At 37.5% G+C, this 15,679-nt stretch overlaps 1 protein-coding gene across 4 annotated transcripts in view; it reads left to right on the forward strand.

Annotated features, from left to right (window-relative positions):
- LOC124249199 (aldo-keto reductase family 1 member C23-like protein) overlaps positions 1-15,393 on the forward strand; it is a 29,562-nt gene extending 14,169 nt beyond the window's left edge. Inside the window, exons 5-12 of one of the 4 annotated variants that reach the window (XM_046680090.1) lie at positions 3,218-3,385; positions 4,241-4,357; positions 5,638-5,715; positions 6,165-6,287; positions 9,323-9,432; positions 10,586-10,751; positions 13,390-13,472; positions 15,137-15,393. In XM_046680090.1, the coding sequence (XP_046536046.1) occupies positions 4,352-4,357; positions 5,638-5,715; positions 6,165-6,287; positions 9,323-9,432; positions 10,586-10,751; positions 13,390-13,472; positions 15,137-15,179 (609 nt within the window). In that variant the 5' untranslated portion in view covers positions 3,218-3,385; positions 4,241-4,351 and the 3' untranslated portion in view covers positions 15,180-15,393. Of the gene's footprint in view, positions 1-818; positions 1,444-3,217; positions 3,386-4,240; positions 4,358-5,637; positions 5,716-6,164; positions 6,288-9,322; positions 9,433-10,585; positions 10,752-13,389; positions 13,473-15,136 lie in introns of those variants that run through there. The other 3 variants (XM_046680087.1, XM_046680089.1, XM_046680091.1) reach the window with 3 other exon arrangements.
- The last annotated feature ends 286 nt before the right edge of the window (positions 15,394-15,679 follow it).

Consider the following 15,679-nt stretch of genomic DNA (forward strand, 5'->3'; position numbering starts at 1 on the left):
ATTCCACCTGCTTTTCAGTTCAAGCTTAGATATAGGCAAAATAGACAACAGTATTTCCAGCAGCTCTCAAATGGGTTAGGACCTTCCAAATAAGATCTTTTATCATCAACCTGCTTTGAGAGAGGTAACCTGGAACTGGGCCAGTGACTCTTACAGATCAAGCCTGCAATGTGCCAGGCAGAAGGAGGGCAAGGGTAAGTAAATATATGGTGAAATTTTCTACCACTTTGAATCTGGCTTTTTTCTAACTGAGTTTTCAGTTTGCTGCTGTAGACCTTTGTTTGACTGTTTTCATGAGCTCTTATAAGGTTATTTCAGCCAGTTTCTGGTTGTTTCCTTATGTTTCCATGGGAAGACTCCAAGCTTCTTAGTCCATCTTTTGCTGATATCAGTCTATTTGTTCAATTTTAAATGGTCTTATAATATTCCATTGTATCAATGTGCCATAATTTCCCTAACTCTTCACAAGTTTATTGTAATTTAAGTTGTTTCAATTTTTTTCTTTCATGAATACAGTTGAGTAAGATAATAAATTATATAAAATATTCATCAGCTTTTTTTGACAGTAACATCATGATAGTTTCCAAATGTTATGTAACTGGATGGAAGATATAATAAACACCCTAAGATTCTGTTTGCTTGCTGAAAATGATATCCAAAAACTTAATGTGAAATACTCTAGTGATCACCATGCCATAATGTCTTACTTTGGCACCCTTTTCAGGATTGCATCCTTAGGATTGGATATTCTTCCTAAAGAAGCAAATAAAAGAAAAACAAAAATATATTCTTTTTGATGAGAAAAGTGAAAAGGCAGTTTCTTTCACTTGGAAGTTTTCTTTATTGAAGGTCAACTTTTTGAAAAATGCTCATTAATGATTCCTCTTGATTGTGTGTGTGCATGTATATGTGTGTGTATATGATGTAAAATAGTTAATTGTTTCAAGTGATGTATGATCAAGAAGGGGCTTCATTATGGCTAAAACAAAAAATGGATTGGTATCTGCAGGTTTCTAGTCTAACATATGGTCAGCAATTGTTCAGCAAATCACTTGTAATAATTTATTAATGTATATGGATACTGATAAAAACATTTACTTGTACTGAGTAAAAAATTAATGATTTCTTTATCACTATATAATAATTCATTAAGTTTGCACTTTAATAAACATCAGAGAAGCAAGTTAACTGTTGCCACCTCTTTTCACTCGATGGGTTACTGCTTTAACCTTGCTCCTCCTACATTCCATTTACTAACGGTTGGACTGCGGGCGTGGGTGTTACCATCCTGTTATTCATGTAATCTGTGAAGCCAGAAGAATAAAACAGAGTCTGATTAGACAGAGGAGCAACAGGCAATGGATGCCAAAGGTTGGTGTGAGAAACTAAATGACGGCCACGTCATTTCCTGTACTGGGATTTGGCACCTATGCACCTGAAGAGGTAAGAATAGTGGTCTTGGGGTTGAGGATTCCAAAGAAAATAGACTTGACATAGGTGGAGGCTAACCTGGGTTGTCAAGTCATTGAGTTCTTGTGTGACTCTTGGAGGCTCACTTGGTTTTGTAACCAGGCTAAAACCATTACTTATGCAAAGAGACAAAGTAGTCAGCGTTCACTCTGCATCAGGGCCTGAACGTGTGGTCACCTACAGATTATTCTGGGTTTTCCTCCAGTTTCCATCTATCTCCCAGGTTGGCAAAAGAGATAAAACTCAGCAGTCAAGAACATTGAATATCATCTGCTTTGCTTTGAGGGTGATTGAAAGTGAGTGGTTTCTCTGTGTATTTCTGCAACTCAAGAAATCTTTCCTTCCACCAAGAAGACATGATCCAGAGAAATATTTGTGATAAAAGGTCCTGGAGAAGAGGTGAATGACAAATGATACGAGAACGTTTCTGTTCTGCTATGGGGTAGCCTGACAAGTGCCAGCCAATAAATAATCCACCTAGAGTTTCCCTCACACTTCTCCTACTGCTTGGTAATTTATCTCAAATGGAAAATATAATATCATTTGAGAGAATAAGCTACAGTCTTCCAAGGCAAGGTTTCAGTTCTTGGTCCCTGTTAATGTAATTTTGATTGAAGTAATAGGTCCGAACCTTGGAAATAAGAGGTGCAAAGTGGACAAATCACTGGATGGGAAGACAGAAGTTTGCCTTCCAATTTGGTCTTTAGACTATTTGGTTTTGTGAAAAGGGACTAGAACTTAAACTTTGAGTCTCATTTTCTCATCTGTAAAACAGAAGGAAATATTCAAAGAAACATTTTGGAGACAGATGACAGGACTTCTTTACCTTGTGGTACAAAGAAGGATGAAGAAGAAAGAAGGGTCAAGGATACCCCTGAAGCTTCTGCTTCAGTAAACTTCTGAATGCCTGTGCACCTAAGGAAAGAGCATGACCAACAAAGCACAATTAGACCAACCATCTAGTTCCTTGCAATGTCATCAAAAAAAGAAAACTTCTGAAATACTTAAAACTAATGGAATATTATTCAGCCTAAAACTTGGGAGATATTGGTCAAAGGGTACAAACTTTGTTATAAGATGAATAAGTTCTGGAGGACTAGTGTGCAGCATGGTGACTGTAGTTAATCATAATATACTATATTCTAGAGATTCTCTAAGAGAGGGGATCTTAAGTGTTTTCACCACACAAAAAAAAGTTAACTATGAGATGTGATGGATATGTTAATAAGCTTAATTGTGGTAATCATTTCACAATGTGTATGCGTATGAGAACATCACAATGTATACCTTTGTATTTTCATGCAATTTTTATTTACCATGTTCTGTCTGACTATACTGATAGAGGACTCTTCGAATCTATCACATTGTTTCTCAAGACTTTGTCCCATATACCTTTTCCTGTTGTTGATTTTGCTTAATAACCTTTCACAATATAAATCATAGCCATGACTACAACTCTCTGCTGAGTTCTGTGAGTTCTTTCCACAAATCACTGAACCTGTGGGAGTTCATAGGTACCATTGGGCTAGTAATCAACCAGTGATTGCCTCGGATTGAAGGATTTCCTGGGGTGCCCAACTTTGATTACTTACTGGGGAAGACCAAGGCAAACTGCAGTGGGTTCATCACCACACATGCAGAACTAACCTAAGACATGAGGAAATGCTGACTCTTGGGAAGGTCAAAGTTTGCGTCTTAGCTTTCTCTCAATCATATGGATATCCAACTACTATGGTTGTTCATCTAGGTTCCTAAGAGCAAAACTCTGGAGGCCACTAAACTAGCTATAGATGCTGGGTTCCGCCATATTGATTCTGCTCATTTGTACAATAATGAAAAGGAGGTTGGACAGGCCATCCGAAGCAAAATTGAAGATGGCACTGTGAAGAGAGAAGACATATTCTACACTTCAAAGGTGATGTGTATGTGGTGTTTGTGAGTGCTCACGTGTGAATGCGATTGTGTGGAGGTGACAAATATATTATTGGACCAGTAGTTGCTTGAAGAATTGTGCTTATTCATACAACTTTTTTCACACATATTCATGTATTAGCTCTAATGTCAAAAAGAGATGATGGCTTTCTCATCATTGCTTTGTTGAAATTTTATGATTTTAAAGTAAAGTCGCTTTACTTTTCTGAGCCCCAGATCGTATCAGTGTAATTTAGCATGGACTAGTGAATCAGACAGAACAGTGATCAGCCTATAGCTTTCCTCATCATCTGATGACTTAACAAAATTTCTTAACATTCTGAATGTCAGTTCTCACATCCATCAGTAAGAAAGAGAAATATAAGAGGAACTTAGTGTATTAAACAAGATATAGCTAAAGTGCCTTGGATCGTATCCAGCCTATAATAATATGTTCATAGCACTTTTCCCCTAAAGTTATCTAAGCAAAAGTGATACTAATAATTCCCCATTGGATTGAACGTTTGATAGAAAGACACGATATTTGTCAACTGCTTTGTAAACTCCATCAAACATAATTCAGATAATGTGCATGGTTATTATTTGATAACACTTTTTATCTCTTGGGTCCTTTCCTTCTATTGTTAGTTGATGTGCTGATGATAAATCCAAACAAATAATAGAGTTTCTATGGGTATGTCAGATCACAAGGCAACTGAAGAATGGAAAAAGTATTTTTCTCCTCTGTGGTCATGAGTTTCCAACAAGTAGAAAAATGCCTAATTCTTAGGTGAAACAAGAAAAACAAAATTGACTAAAATATTGACCCAACACAAATTCCATTCTTTATCCTCTACAGCTTTGGACCACTTTCCTTTGACCAGAGTTGGTCCAAAAAGCATTGGAAAACTCTCTGAAAAATCTTCAGCTGGACTATGTTGACCTATATATCATTCATAGTCCAATAGCTATGAAGGTGAGCAATTTGTGTGGTCACACTTATTTTAGTTCTTGTGTCACAATGTTGATCAATTTTCATGGATGGTTATGATATTTCTCAGAAGGATGCAGGCATTATTACACTAGAGAAGAATCCCAAAAATAATAATTCCTGATTAGCAGTTTATGGACTTTTTTGAATCCTTAAGTTCCTTTCTGTACCTCCAAGAGAAAAGATTTCAATAATCTCAAATCCTTTTCTTCAAAACCTTGAGGAAATAAAAACAGGCATATTTAACACACCAGCCTGACTATGACTCCTGAGTCTCCTGAGGATGTCACAAACATGGTTTCATGCAGCTGTGATGAGCAATGAAACTATCATACATTTGGGAATAATGAGTTGATCTCCTCCGTCACCATTTAAACTTGAAAGCAGATATGATGGTGCTGCCTCTGGGTAGGTCTAAAACTAGGAGCCTTTAGAGGGACTTACAATATCTTACCTACACCATTGGCTATTTCCCCAGTGGAATTTTGTAGACTTCACTTAGCCATTAAGGACTACATTATATAGAATTCTTACTGTTAAATTACAGAAAGCTACTCAAGCTATCCTATGCAAAAGATTTTATTGGTCTATGTAAATTGGATGTCAATGCTGTGGATAGATTTAAGGTTTTCGGATAACCTTCAGAAACATCTCCTCTCCTGTATGCCTTAACTTTGCATGCTGTTGGTTTGAGTTACTTTGTTGCAACATTTTCCACTGGTGGAAAATATAGATTTAAGGCAATTCAAGCGTATGGTCATTAACACTTGAGAGCACCTCTGAATCTTCCAGCATCCATATTATTCTTGAAAAGAAACTTGAATGGCCCTGTTTGGTTCAGATGCCTGCTCTTGGACCATCAGATGTTCAGAGGAATAAGGAATTATGATTGTCTAGCTTGGGGCAAGACTTCAAGAGCTATTCTGAAAATAAGGTCTGTGACTTACTGTCATCCAAGTGCAAGGGAGGCCTTTGGCAAGAGGAAAGTATAGGGGGAAGACAAAGGTGACACTGTGAGTTCACATTAGGGCCTAAGAACATAGTATTTATTCAAACACATGATAGTGTAAGAGATTAGAAGAATCCTGTCTCCGTAAGGCATTCCTTACAACACCATATGCAAGTCATTTTGCAAATATTAATATCTAGAATGTTATACCACCAAACTGTTGGAGGTTTAGTGTCTTAGCCCTAGATGTACCTGGCAGTTTGGTAAGTGTGAAAAAATATTATATGATATCACTAAAATAACTGCTTCTATTCAGCCAGGGGAAGAACTTTTTCCAGAAGATGAACGTGGAAAATTAATATTTGACACAGTGGATCTCTGTGCCACGTGGGAAGTGAGTGCTTGGTGGAGAGGGAACACAGGAGGCATCCAGGAGAGAGGGGATCTGACTCATTCCTTCCACTTATGAGAATGCGCAATGAACTTTCAGATTAAGCAATCCGTAAACTTTAAAAGGGTGGTATGCTGTATGATATGCAGGAAATCGTTACTGAAATGTTTATAGAGAGGAATGAAGCAGAAGAATTTGGGACAAAGATAGGCACCTCTTTCCTTCAATGTGTAATACTCTCTCAAATTTTTCTAAGGAGAAGGCAATAATTCTTATTCTTCCTGTCACTACCTTCCTCCCTATTTAATTTAATATTTTTCTTCTTGGTAATCATGCCAATTGGCTTCATTGTTATTTCTTAGTACGTGTTCCTTTTAACAGATTTTTCTTGCATTTATTCTTGTTCTATAGCCAATTGCACAAATGCTTTCTCACCACCTCTTCCTCCCCAGGCCATGGAGAAGTGTAAGGATGCAGGATTGGCCAAGTCCATCGGCGTATCCAACTTTAACCGTAGGCAGCTGGAGATGATCCTGAACAAGCCTGGGCTCAAATACAAGCCTGTCTGCAACCAGGTGAGCACCCTTGGCCTCCTCTCCTTTCTGTTGTTCATCTCCTTCTTTCTGCAGTACTCTCAGGTGTCTATTTGGCTTCCCTTGCAACTCACCCTATCCTTATTGAATAAAAGATTCTAGACAGCAGAGCTTCTTTCTACTAGGGTGTGATTGGAACCCATAATTGTATCTCTGTTTTCTAAAGTCTTAGTGAAGAAAAAGTGACAAGACCTTAATGCTAAATGGTGTGTAAAAATTTACAGAAGGTAAAGAAGGTGACAGAGGGCTGGAATAGCTACCAGACCTTAGAGGGAAGGTGACATTTCCCTGGGCTGTAAGGGATGTCCAGGGATGGGGTGGGTGAAAGTGATTTAGAGGGAAATGTGTACAGGAAGGAAGGTTATGAAAACATGGAATTGTCAGTAAATAAGGAAAGAGTGAAAATAAGATGATGTAGGTGTTAGGGGTTTGGGTCCGGTTTCACTGCCTGAATCCTTCTTCTTGGTATCTCTGCTTTTAGGGGTCTTTTATTAGGAAGCATGGATACAAGAAAAATTAACTGGAGACTGTGAAATTCATCCAGTCTAGAGAGACGATGTTGCTGGTTTATGGTGATACTAATGGTGGACAAAATCAACACTCAGCAACATTTAGCAGGAACATAGAGCCAATTCATTGATTTACTCATTCTTAGTTTGGTTCTCTTCATCAACTTCCACCCTCAAGTTAACTGTTTAGACACATTGTTCTCTGTCTGGCTCTGTGCTCTTAATTTGTTTAAATCTGTTTTCATTTTATTGTGGTAAGAGCTCTTAACATGAGATCTACATACTTAACAAATTTTTAAGTATACAATGCAACACAATAAAAGGTAGTTAACTGTCAGGACAATGTTGTACAGCAGATCTCGAGAACTTATTCATCTTGCATAATTGAGACTTCATGCCCACAGTTAGCAACTCCCCATTTCTCCCTCCTGCCAGCCCACGGCAACCACCATTCTGATCTCTGATTCTATAAGTTTCAGTTTTAGATTTCTCATATAACTGGTATCATGTGGTACTTGTCCTTCTTTGAATGTCTTCTGTACCCTTATGTCCTCAAGGTGTCACTTGGAGTCAAGGAGGAAAAGTCTTAGACTAGAAAATGTAGCTTAAAAAATTATAAAAGTCTTCGCTTATATAGTGATAGGGCCCCAGATTTTGAGTTATAAATGTTAAAAATTTCATGTAATCCTAGCATTAGTTTTACTCTCAATTTTTTTTTTAAATAATTCTTTTTTTTTTTTTATTTTTATTTTTTCCTTTTTATCCCCAAAGCCCCCCGGTACATAGTTGTGTATTCTTCGTTGTGGGTTCCTCTAGTTGTGGCATGTGGGACGCTGCCTCAGCGTGGTCTGACGAGCAGTGCCATGTCCGCGCCCAGGATTCGAACCGACGAAACACTGGGCCGCCTGCAGCGGAGCGCGCAAACTTAACCACTCGGCCACGGGGCCAGCCCCAACTCTCAATTTTTAATTATGAAAATTTTCAGATATTCAGAAAGTTGAGAGTATGGTAAAAGACATCCATGTTTTCCTTGCTATTTCAGAAATTTTTCCCATATTGCTGCTTTGCTATATATATATGGACATATATGCCTACTTATATGTAATGTTTTGCAGACCTTCAAAGTAAGCTGTAGACATGACAATTCACCCTTACAGACCTCAGAAAGCATATGGTCTTGTATGCAATTCATATTCAAACTTTCCTGTGGTTTTCCCAATGTCTTTTATAGATCTTCCTTTTAATCAGGAGCCAACTGTGGGCCACATATTACTTTGACCCATGTTTCTTAAGCTCTCTTAACCTCAAATTGTCACTCAACCCTTCTTTTACCATAGCATCCAATAGGTTTTCATCGAATATTCTGGAGTTATCCCGTTGTTATCTTGTGATATTACATAACTTATTTCTCTATTCCTAGTTTCTGTGAATTAGACGTTAGATGTGAATGTCTTATTATATTAAGGTTAAACATTTTTGGCAAGAAAATGTCCTTTGCATGCTGTGTCCCTCCAATTGCACTCTAGGAGAAGCTCATCATGACAAGTTGTTATCTCACCACTGAGAGAGATGTTAGTTTTGTTCTCTTGTTTAAACAAGTGGTATCCAGGTCTTTTCTTTGTAGATGTATATTTTCCCCTTTGAAATTACCTAGCAATCTGTTGGGTGATGACGGTAATTAGGCAAAGTCCCATGGCCCCAAATTTTCAAGTAAAGGTTGAGTATCTATCAAAGATTTTACCCTGATTTAGTTATTTCATTGGGATTTGTAAGTAATTATTTTTAATTTTAAACATTCCATTTAATTTTTTTACCTGACAATTTATTGTAAAACGAAAACTCTGTCATCAAGTCAGGATGAAATATGATTATTCCCATAAGGCAGGGTAGAAACTTAATTCCTTCCTTTTAGTTATCAGTGTTACCAGAAAGCAGTTATGTAGCAATCACCATCAGTGGAAACAAAGGTTTTTCTTCTCTCTCCCTCTCTCTCATCACTATGGACTCGTGGATTTTTACTTACTCCGTGCATTATAATGGCTTTTAGTCATTATTCCCTTTGATGCTCAAATCTACGCAAATGTCACCAGTGGGATCCCCATCAAACTGGCTCTTTTGTCCTTTAGACATTCCTTCATGAGTCTTTGAGTAGTTTCTGTTTTTCTGGCACAATTTGTCCAAGGCTCAAACAGTTCTTTTTTGTCCCAGATCTGGAATTGGCCATGTCTCCTTGGAGTGTACAATCATACTGAGTAACCAAGATATGCTCCATACAGTCAGTCCCCTGTTCTCAAAAATGTAATTTTCTTTTTTTTTTTTTTTAACCCTTTTAGGGAACAGAGAGATAATACTTATTTTTTAAACAATCATTACTTGATGTTGATATTTCCAGCTTAAATTGAATATTACACAGCTTTTTATTCAGCTCTTTCTTCCTTTTAGCCTTTCTCTTTCATAGTACTGTTTCAATTTCATATAGTCTGACACTTCTCTCTTGGTATTCTACAGGTGGAATGTCATCCTTATCTCAACCAGAGGAAACTGTTGGATTTCTGCAAGTCAAAAGATATTGTCCTAGTTGCCTATAGTGCTTTGGGAAGCCAACGTCCAAAAATATGGTAAAGAAGACAATGGGGGGGCCAGACCTGTGGCTGAATGGTGAAGTTCACATGCTCTGCTTGGGGCATCTTGGGTTTTGCTGGTTTGAATACTGGGCACAGACATGGCACCACTCATCAAGCCATGCTGAGGTGGTGTCCCATATAGCATAATGAAAAGTGTGTACAATTAAAACATACAACTATATATTGGGGGACTTTGGGGAGAAGAAGAAGAAAAAAACAAAAAAGTAAGACCTTTTAAAAAAGAAAGCAAGAAAATGAGGATTTTACCTGAAACATCATTTTTAATGAAGTATTTTCAATCATATCGTATTCAGTCTTCTGGAATTAACTCTCAACAAGTTTGTGGGAAAGAGGAGAGGGATGGAAAAAAATCCTGCTCCTTTATCATTCCATAACCCAGCCAATGATTTTACAGTATATGTGCCTGGTTGCAGATTAATCAATAACAAATGTCTGCATTACAATAACAAATGTCTGCATTACAATCTATATATAATCCAAAAATTGAGACAAGAGACACAAGCTTAAGTCATGATTTAGATACGTATTTACTAATTAACACCTTTCTAGTAATATACTCTCTAAACCTCACTTACTTTGTGTCTGAAATCAGGATAACAATATTTAGCTCCAAGCTTTATCCTGATTTAAAAAAACTACAATATGAATCATTTTTGTAAACTTCTACAGAAATATTGCACACTGTAAGTAATGATAAAATCAATTGTTCTCATTTTGGGTCCACTCAATTTTTATCAACATCTCAGAAAAGTTAAAAATATCCATGTTCTCTTTCTCTTTCTTTTTCCATGCTATTTTCCTTTCTTTGGGGCTATGACCAGAGAAGAAAAACAGCCATTGAGAAATAAAAAATTTAAAAAAAACATGATTTTGGAAGCATTAGTCTGAACTCAAGCATGCATCAAAATGACCTAGAGGGCTTTGTAAACACAAAGTTTCCGAACCAGGTGGTCTTGGGTGACACCTTGGAATTTGCCTTTGTAACAGGATCCCAGATGATACTGATGCTGCTGGTCCAGGGACCATCTTTTGAGAAGCACTGGTCTAGAGAGGACCTATTTGGGAAGCCTCCTAACAAACTGAAAACTCACCCTCAGGTCTTCAGCATTTCTACATTTCATTCCAGGGTGGACCAGAGCTCCCCAGTTCTCTTGGAGGATCCAGTCCTTTGTGCCATGGCAAAAAAGTACCAGCGAACTCCAGCACAGATTGCCCTTCGCTACCAGCTACAGCGTGGGGTGGTGGTCCTGGCCAAGAGTTACAATGAGAAGCGGATCAAAGAGACTGTGCAGGTGATGAGTGAGGCTGTGGGCACAGGCCTCCTAAATAATATCCTTCACATATATTCTTCTTTGTAAGGCTCTCAAGACATATTTGGGTCCAACTGTGTTACCTGTTAATTCCCATGTATGTGTGCCTTACGTGTATTCCCCCTAGTTTTCTCCTACTGTGGCAACAGGAGAGGTAGCATGGCTGGATGGAATTCAGATTGGACAGAAAACAGAGATTTTAGTTTCAGCATGAATTCTGCAATGTGCTCTGCAGCCCTGTGCAAGTGAATCTCATTTCCTTCATTCTAAAAGGAGGGAATTGGATTACGTGATTTTCTTAGTCCGTTAGGGCATCTGTAGTGAAATATCACAGTCTAGGTGGCTTACGAACAACAGAAATTTATTTCTTACGGTTCTAAAGGTCGGAAGTCTGAGATCAAGGTTTCAACGTGGTCAGATGAGAGCTCTTTGCTGGGTCACAGAATTCACGTTGTATCTTAACACAATAGGAGACGCAAGGGAGCTCTTTCAGGTCTCTATTATGAGGGCATGAATTTCACTCAAGAAGGCTCCATTGTAATCAACTAATCACCACTCAAGGGCCCCACTGTCTGATATTAGCACAGTGAGGGTTAAGTTTCCAACATGTGAATTTGGGGGGGGCATGCAAACATTCAGATTTTAGCAGTGATCTTCTGTCTCCAAATTACTGTGGTTTTAGTTTGCATTTCCTTGAATACTAACCTAGTTTTCTTTGCATGTATTTAGTATCTTTCTTTCCAGTTTTATGAAGTCTTTGTCCATTTTTATTAAGTTATCAGTCTTTTTATCTATGTGTAGAGAGACCATTAGTAAACCATTAGCTGTAGCTGTATAACAAGCTATCCCCAATGTAGAGGTTTGCTACAGAAGCCATTTATTTAGCTCATGTATCTGTAGTTTGGCAATCAGTCTGTGATCAACTAAGCAGTGCTATTCTTGGCTGGGCTCTCTCATGTATTTGCAGTCAAATGCAGAACAACCAGGCAGCTCTGCTTTAGAAGGTTGATTTAACTGTTGTCAGATGTGCTTAAACTCTGTTCCATACAATTTTTCAAATAATAGACTAGACCATAGCCAACTAGCCTGTTCCTAATCTTGTCACAGCGGCATGATCCCAAGGCAGTGGGTGGATACTTCCAGCATCTTTTCAAGTCTAGACTCAGAATGGGCTCACCACCGCCTCTGGCAAATTATCTCGTCTAGTGCAAGTTACAGGCTAGGCCAGATTCACGGGGTAGAGAATCTTGCAAAAGTGTTGTTGTCTTTCTGTTCAAATTTTGGTCTCTAATACCTCTGAATTGACCTTTTAATATGATGTGAAAATAGACCCAATTATGTATATGATTAAACGGAAATCCAAATGGCCATATTTTCCCACAGATTTTCACTGTCATCTCTGTCACATATCAAATGTCCCGCAGTCCATTTCTGGACTCTCTCTTCCATTAAACTACTTACTCACTTTTCTGTACTGTCTAATTATAGTGGAAAATAATTCTTGCTTTCCAGAATGGTAAAAATGTTTTTTCATTCCTTTTTCTTCTGTAATCATGTCCTGGCTATTCTTGACTAGTTGTTCTTTTATGTAAAGTTAAAATGTACTATTACTTATCAACTTCCACAAAAAGTAAAAGTGTAAATCTTTGGTTCATATTGCATTGAAACTGTAGAAGAATTTGGAGAAAGACCTCTCTACAATATTGAGATTTCCAATCTACGATTATGATATGAATTTTTAATTACTTTTCTGTTCTTTATATATTTTAATAAATTTCACAACCTTCTCCACAAAGGCATTTACACAATCCCTTTATTGGATTTTTTCAAGGATAACTAGTAATTTTGATATCCTTTCAATGACTTTTCCTAATTTTTTATTTTGAAGATTTTCAAATGTGCAGAAAGGTTGAAAGAATAATGCAATAAATGCATAACTTAGATTCATCACTTGTGAAATTGTTAACATGGTGCCAGCTATCTATCTATCTATATCTATCTATCTTCCTTCTCTATTTATCACTATCTAGGAGTATTACTTTGAGTTTATGGATTTATTTGGTTCAAGTTTTAGCCATTACTGATATAGTTTGTGGTGCTTGAACTGTTCCACATTTAGACAATGATATCCTCTTCAAGCCAGTTACTGTGTCTTTTGAATACGACATCATTAATAGTTGGACAATTATTAGTTTAAATTATCTTGAAAATTTTTTATTCTCATTCTAACTGTTCATTGGTGGAATATAGAAATCCACCTGTATTCCCAAATTACTAAATTTTGTTGTATAGTCTTATAATTTATCTCTAGATTCTTTTGGATCTTCTAAGTGCATGACCCTATCTCTTTGAGTAATGTCAGTTTTCTTCCCTCTGGTCCTTTAAAGATCTCCATTTTGTCTGTAGTTTTGTGCAGTTTCAGTATATTATATCTGGCAATGAATTTCTATTTAAATTTTGCCTTGTATTTATTACCACTTGAGTATTTTGTTTGATGTCTTTAAAAACTTTTGGAAACTCCTAAGACATTTTGATAATTGCCTCTGCACCACGGTCTGATTTGCTTGGATTTCCCAAATTGCAATTACACAATCTAAAAATCCTTCTACTTCTTTGACAGATTTTTGAATTCCAGTTGACTTCAGAGGACATGAAAATCCTAGACGGCCTAAACCAAAATTTTCGATATTTTCAATTAAAAATGTAAGTAACTTTGGTAAATTGTGCTTGCCTTAATTTATTTTCTGATAATGAATGTATGATGATTGTTAAAATTTACCCAATACCAGGAAGACAGATACCAGTTTGAGTCAGGGATGAGACAGGAGTTTTCTGGAATCTCATCCCAGACTCGCTCCAGAGCTTTGTTCACTGACACAACAACAGGGTGAGTGGGCCAGGGTCAGCTTGGACTTACACACATACGTCCTGCTCTCATCACTCCAAGGAACTTTCAAAGAAGCTAGATATCATTGCTGAATCCACATCTTCCATGTAGGCCACCCATTTCTACAACAATCCGGTGGACGTACGTTGTGGATATAACCAGTGTAGCTTAATTCAATGTTTCCAAATGTTTATCATCTTCTTCCAACTTCTCAAATCTTTATCAGACTAAAGTCTTCTCCATCAAGCTTGTGGTCCACACCAGAAATGCCCATGCCCCCCGTATGGAATCTTCATGAAATCCTGCCAAGTTTATGCCCTTCATAAGTTTCCAAATCTCTCCCTTCCGTTTCACTGCATGTTTGTCCAGGACCCAAGTACTGCATTTCCCTCCAAAAAGACTGTCCTTGTGGGGTCCATAGGAATTCTTGGTTTAGATTTTCTGAAATATGGAGATCTCAATGCAGAGGACAATGTTTCAAAAAGAGATTTAAACCGAAGGAAGAGTGTGGAGGCAAAAGCACCATTGTTGGAGAGGATTTATAGCCTCCAAAAGAACTTTACTGTTGCTTCATGCTCTAAGTTTCTGGAATTTTGAGAAAAAAGCTTCATTTTATTTGAGGGAACAGGAGGAATGTACATTCTTTCTGCCTGGGAGAATTTCAATTCATAGTAGTAATAAATGTGATAATGTATGGAAAAGGATTAGCATAATGGCAAGTTGCAAATACTAAAATGTTGTTAGATGTATTATTCTGTTTGATAATATAGAGACAAATGAAGAAGAGAGGCAAATCACACAGAGAGAAAAAGAGAGTAGAAATCATTCTGTAATTCTTACAGTTAATTATCTATTTTAATAATAAGCAGTCATTTCTCTATCACTTTCTATTTTGGGTTATTGCAGAATAGAGATCTCCTTACTGTACAATAAGCTCCTTGGGGAAGGGACCCGATTTTTACACTACATTCTTTCCATTTCTAAATCTAAGCAGATGTGCTGTATGTGGTGGGCAGTTCATAAATCATTAATAAATGTAAAAAAATGGAAGTGAAATTACATTCAGTAACCTGTATCACCTAAAGTATTGATTTGTGCTGAGCATGTAGCTGGGCATCTCCTGTTCAAAACAAGGCAGAATCAGTCTCTTCTTCCCCTGAGGATTTAAGATGAGAAAGGGCGGTCTATCTCATTACCTTCTTGACAAATGTAGCTAGGGAGAGAAGCATATTTGAATATTTGACTCTATGTTCTGTGTATTAAGTTCTGGGCAGAGAATATAATTTAATGATTTAGTTATTCTTACTGTTTTTTGATTGTTATCAAGTTATGTTTGTGAAAGAAAGAAAGGCAGACTTCACAACCAGTCAGGAAATAAAATGTTTGACTCTACCCTAATGACAGCTCCAGAGATATCACTTCTCTACCATCCTAGAAACAGCAATTGACCCCATGTATGCATTGTCCTGTCTCATTGTAGTGCTGCTGACCACCCTGAGTATCCATTTGCTGATGAATACTAGCATTGAGGCCTTTGTCCTGACTTCTACCAGAAGCCCTGAATGCGGATAGTGACACAGGAAATGTCTCAGATGTTGTCAATCAGACACATCAGCTTGGGCTCCATCCATGATGCTCAGCAACCCATACTCAGCTAGACTGAAGTCTATGGGTCAGGAAGGAAAGGCACTCAATTTTTGTCACTTTCTGTGAAAATTAAAGACTTTTTTCCCTAAAGACTCTTATGCAGTCCAGTCTCTGTTTTGCATATTTTCTTCCCTTCTGACTCATTAGAGCCAAAAACTGATTTGCCTAGATTTGGGGTGGGAGGGAGATGAGATACAATAGCAGAAATTTTATAGACATTTCTGGAGTGGGATGGTTAGCGTTTTTAGCCTCTAGGGAAGTAGCAATTAGCAGGCATTTGTCAGTCAGTGTTCCTTTAGTCCCTTGGGGAACAAGAGGACACACTGCATATGGTCTATAAGGTGAGGCACATATTGAAAGGATGACCAGCAATGCA

This window comes from Equus quagga, chromosome 12, assembly GCF_021613505.1.
Source record: "Equus quagga isolate Etosha38 chromosome 12, UCLA_HA_Equagga_1.0, whole genome shotgun sequence".
Lineage (NCBI taxonomy): Eukaryota > Metazoa > Chordata > Mammalia > Perissodactyla > Equidae > Equus > Equus quagga.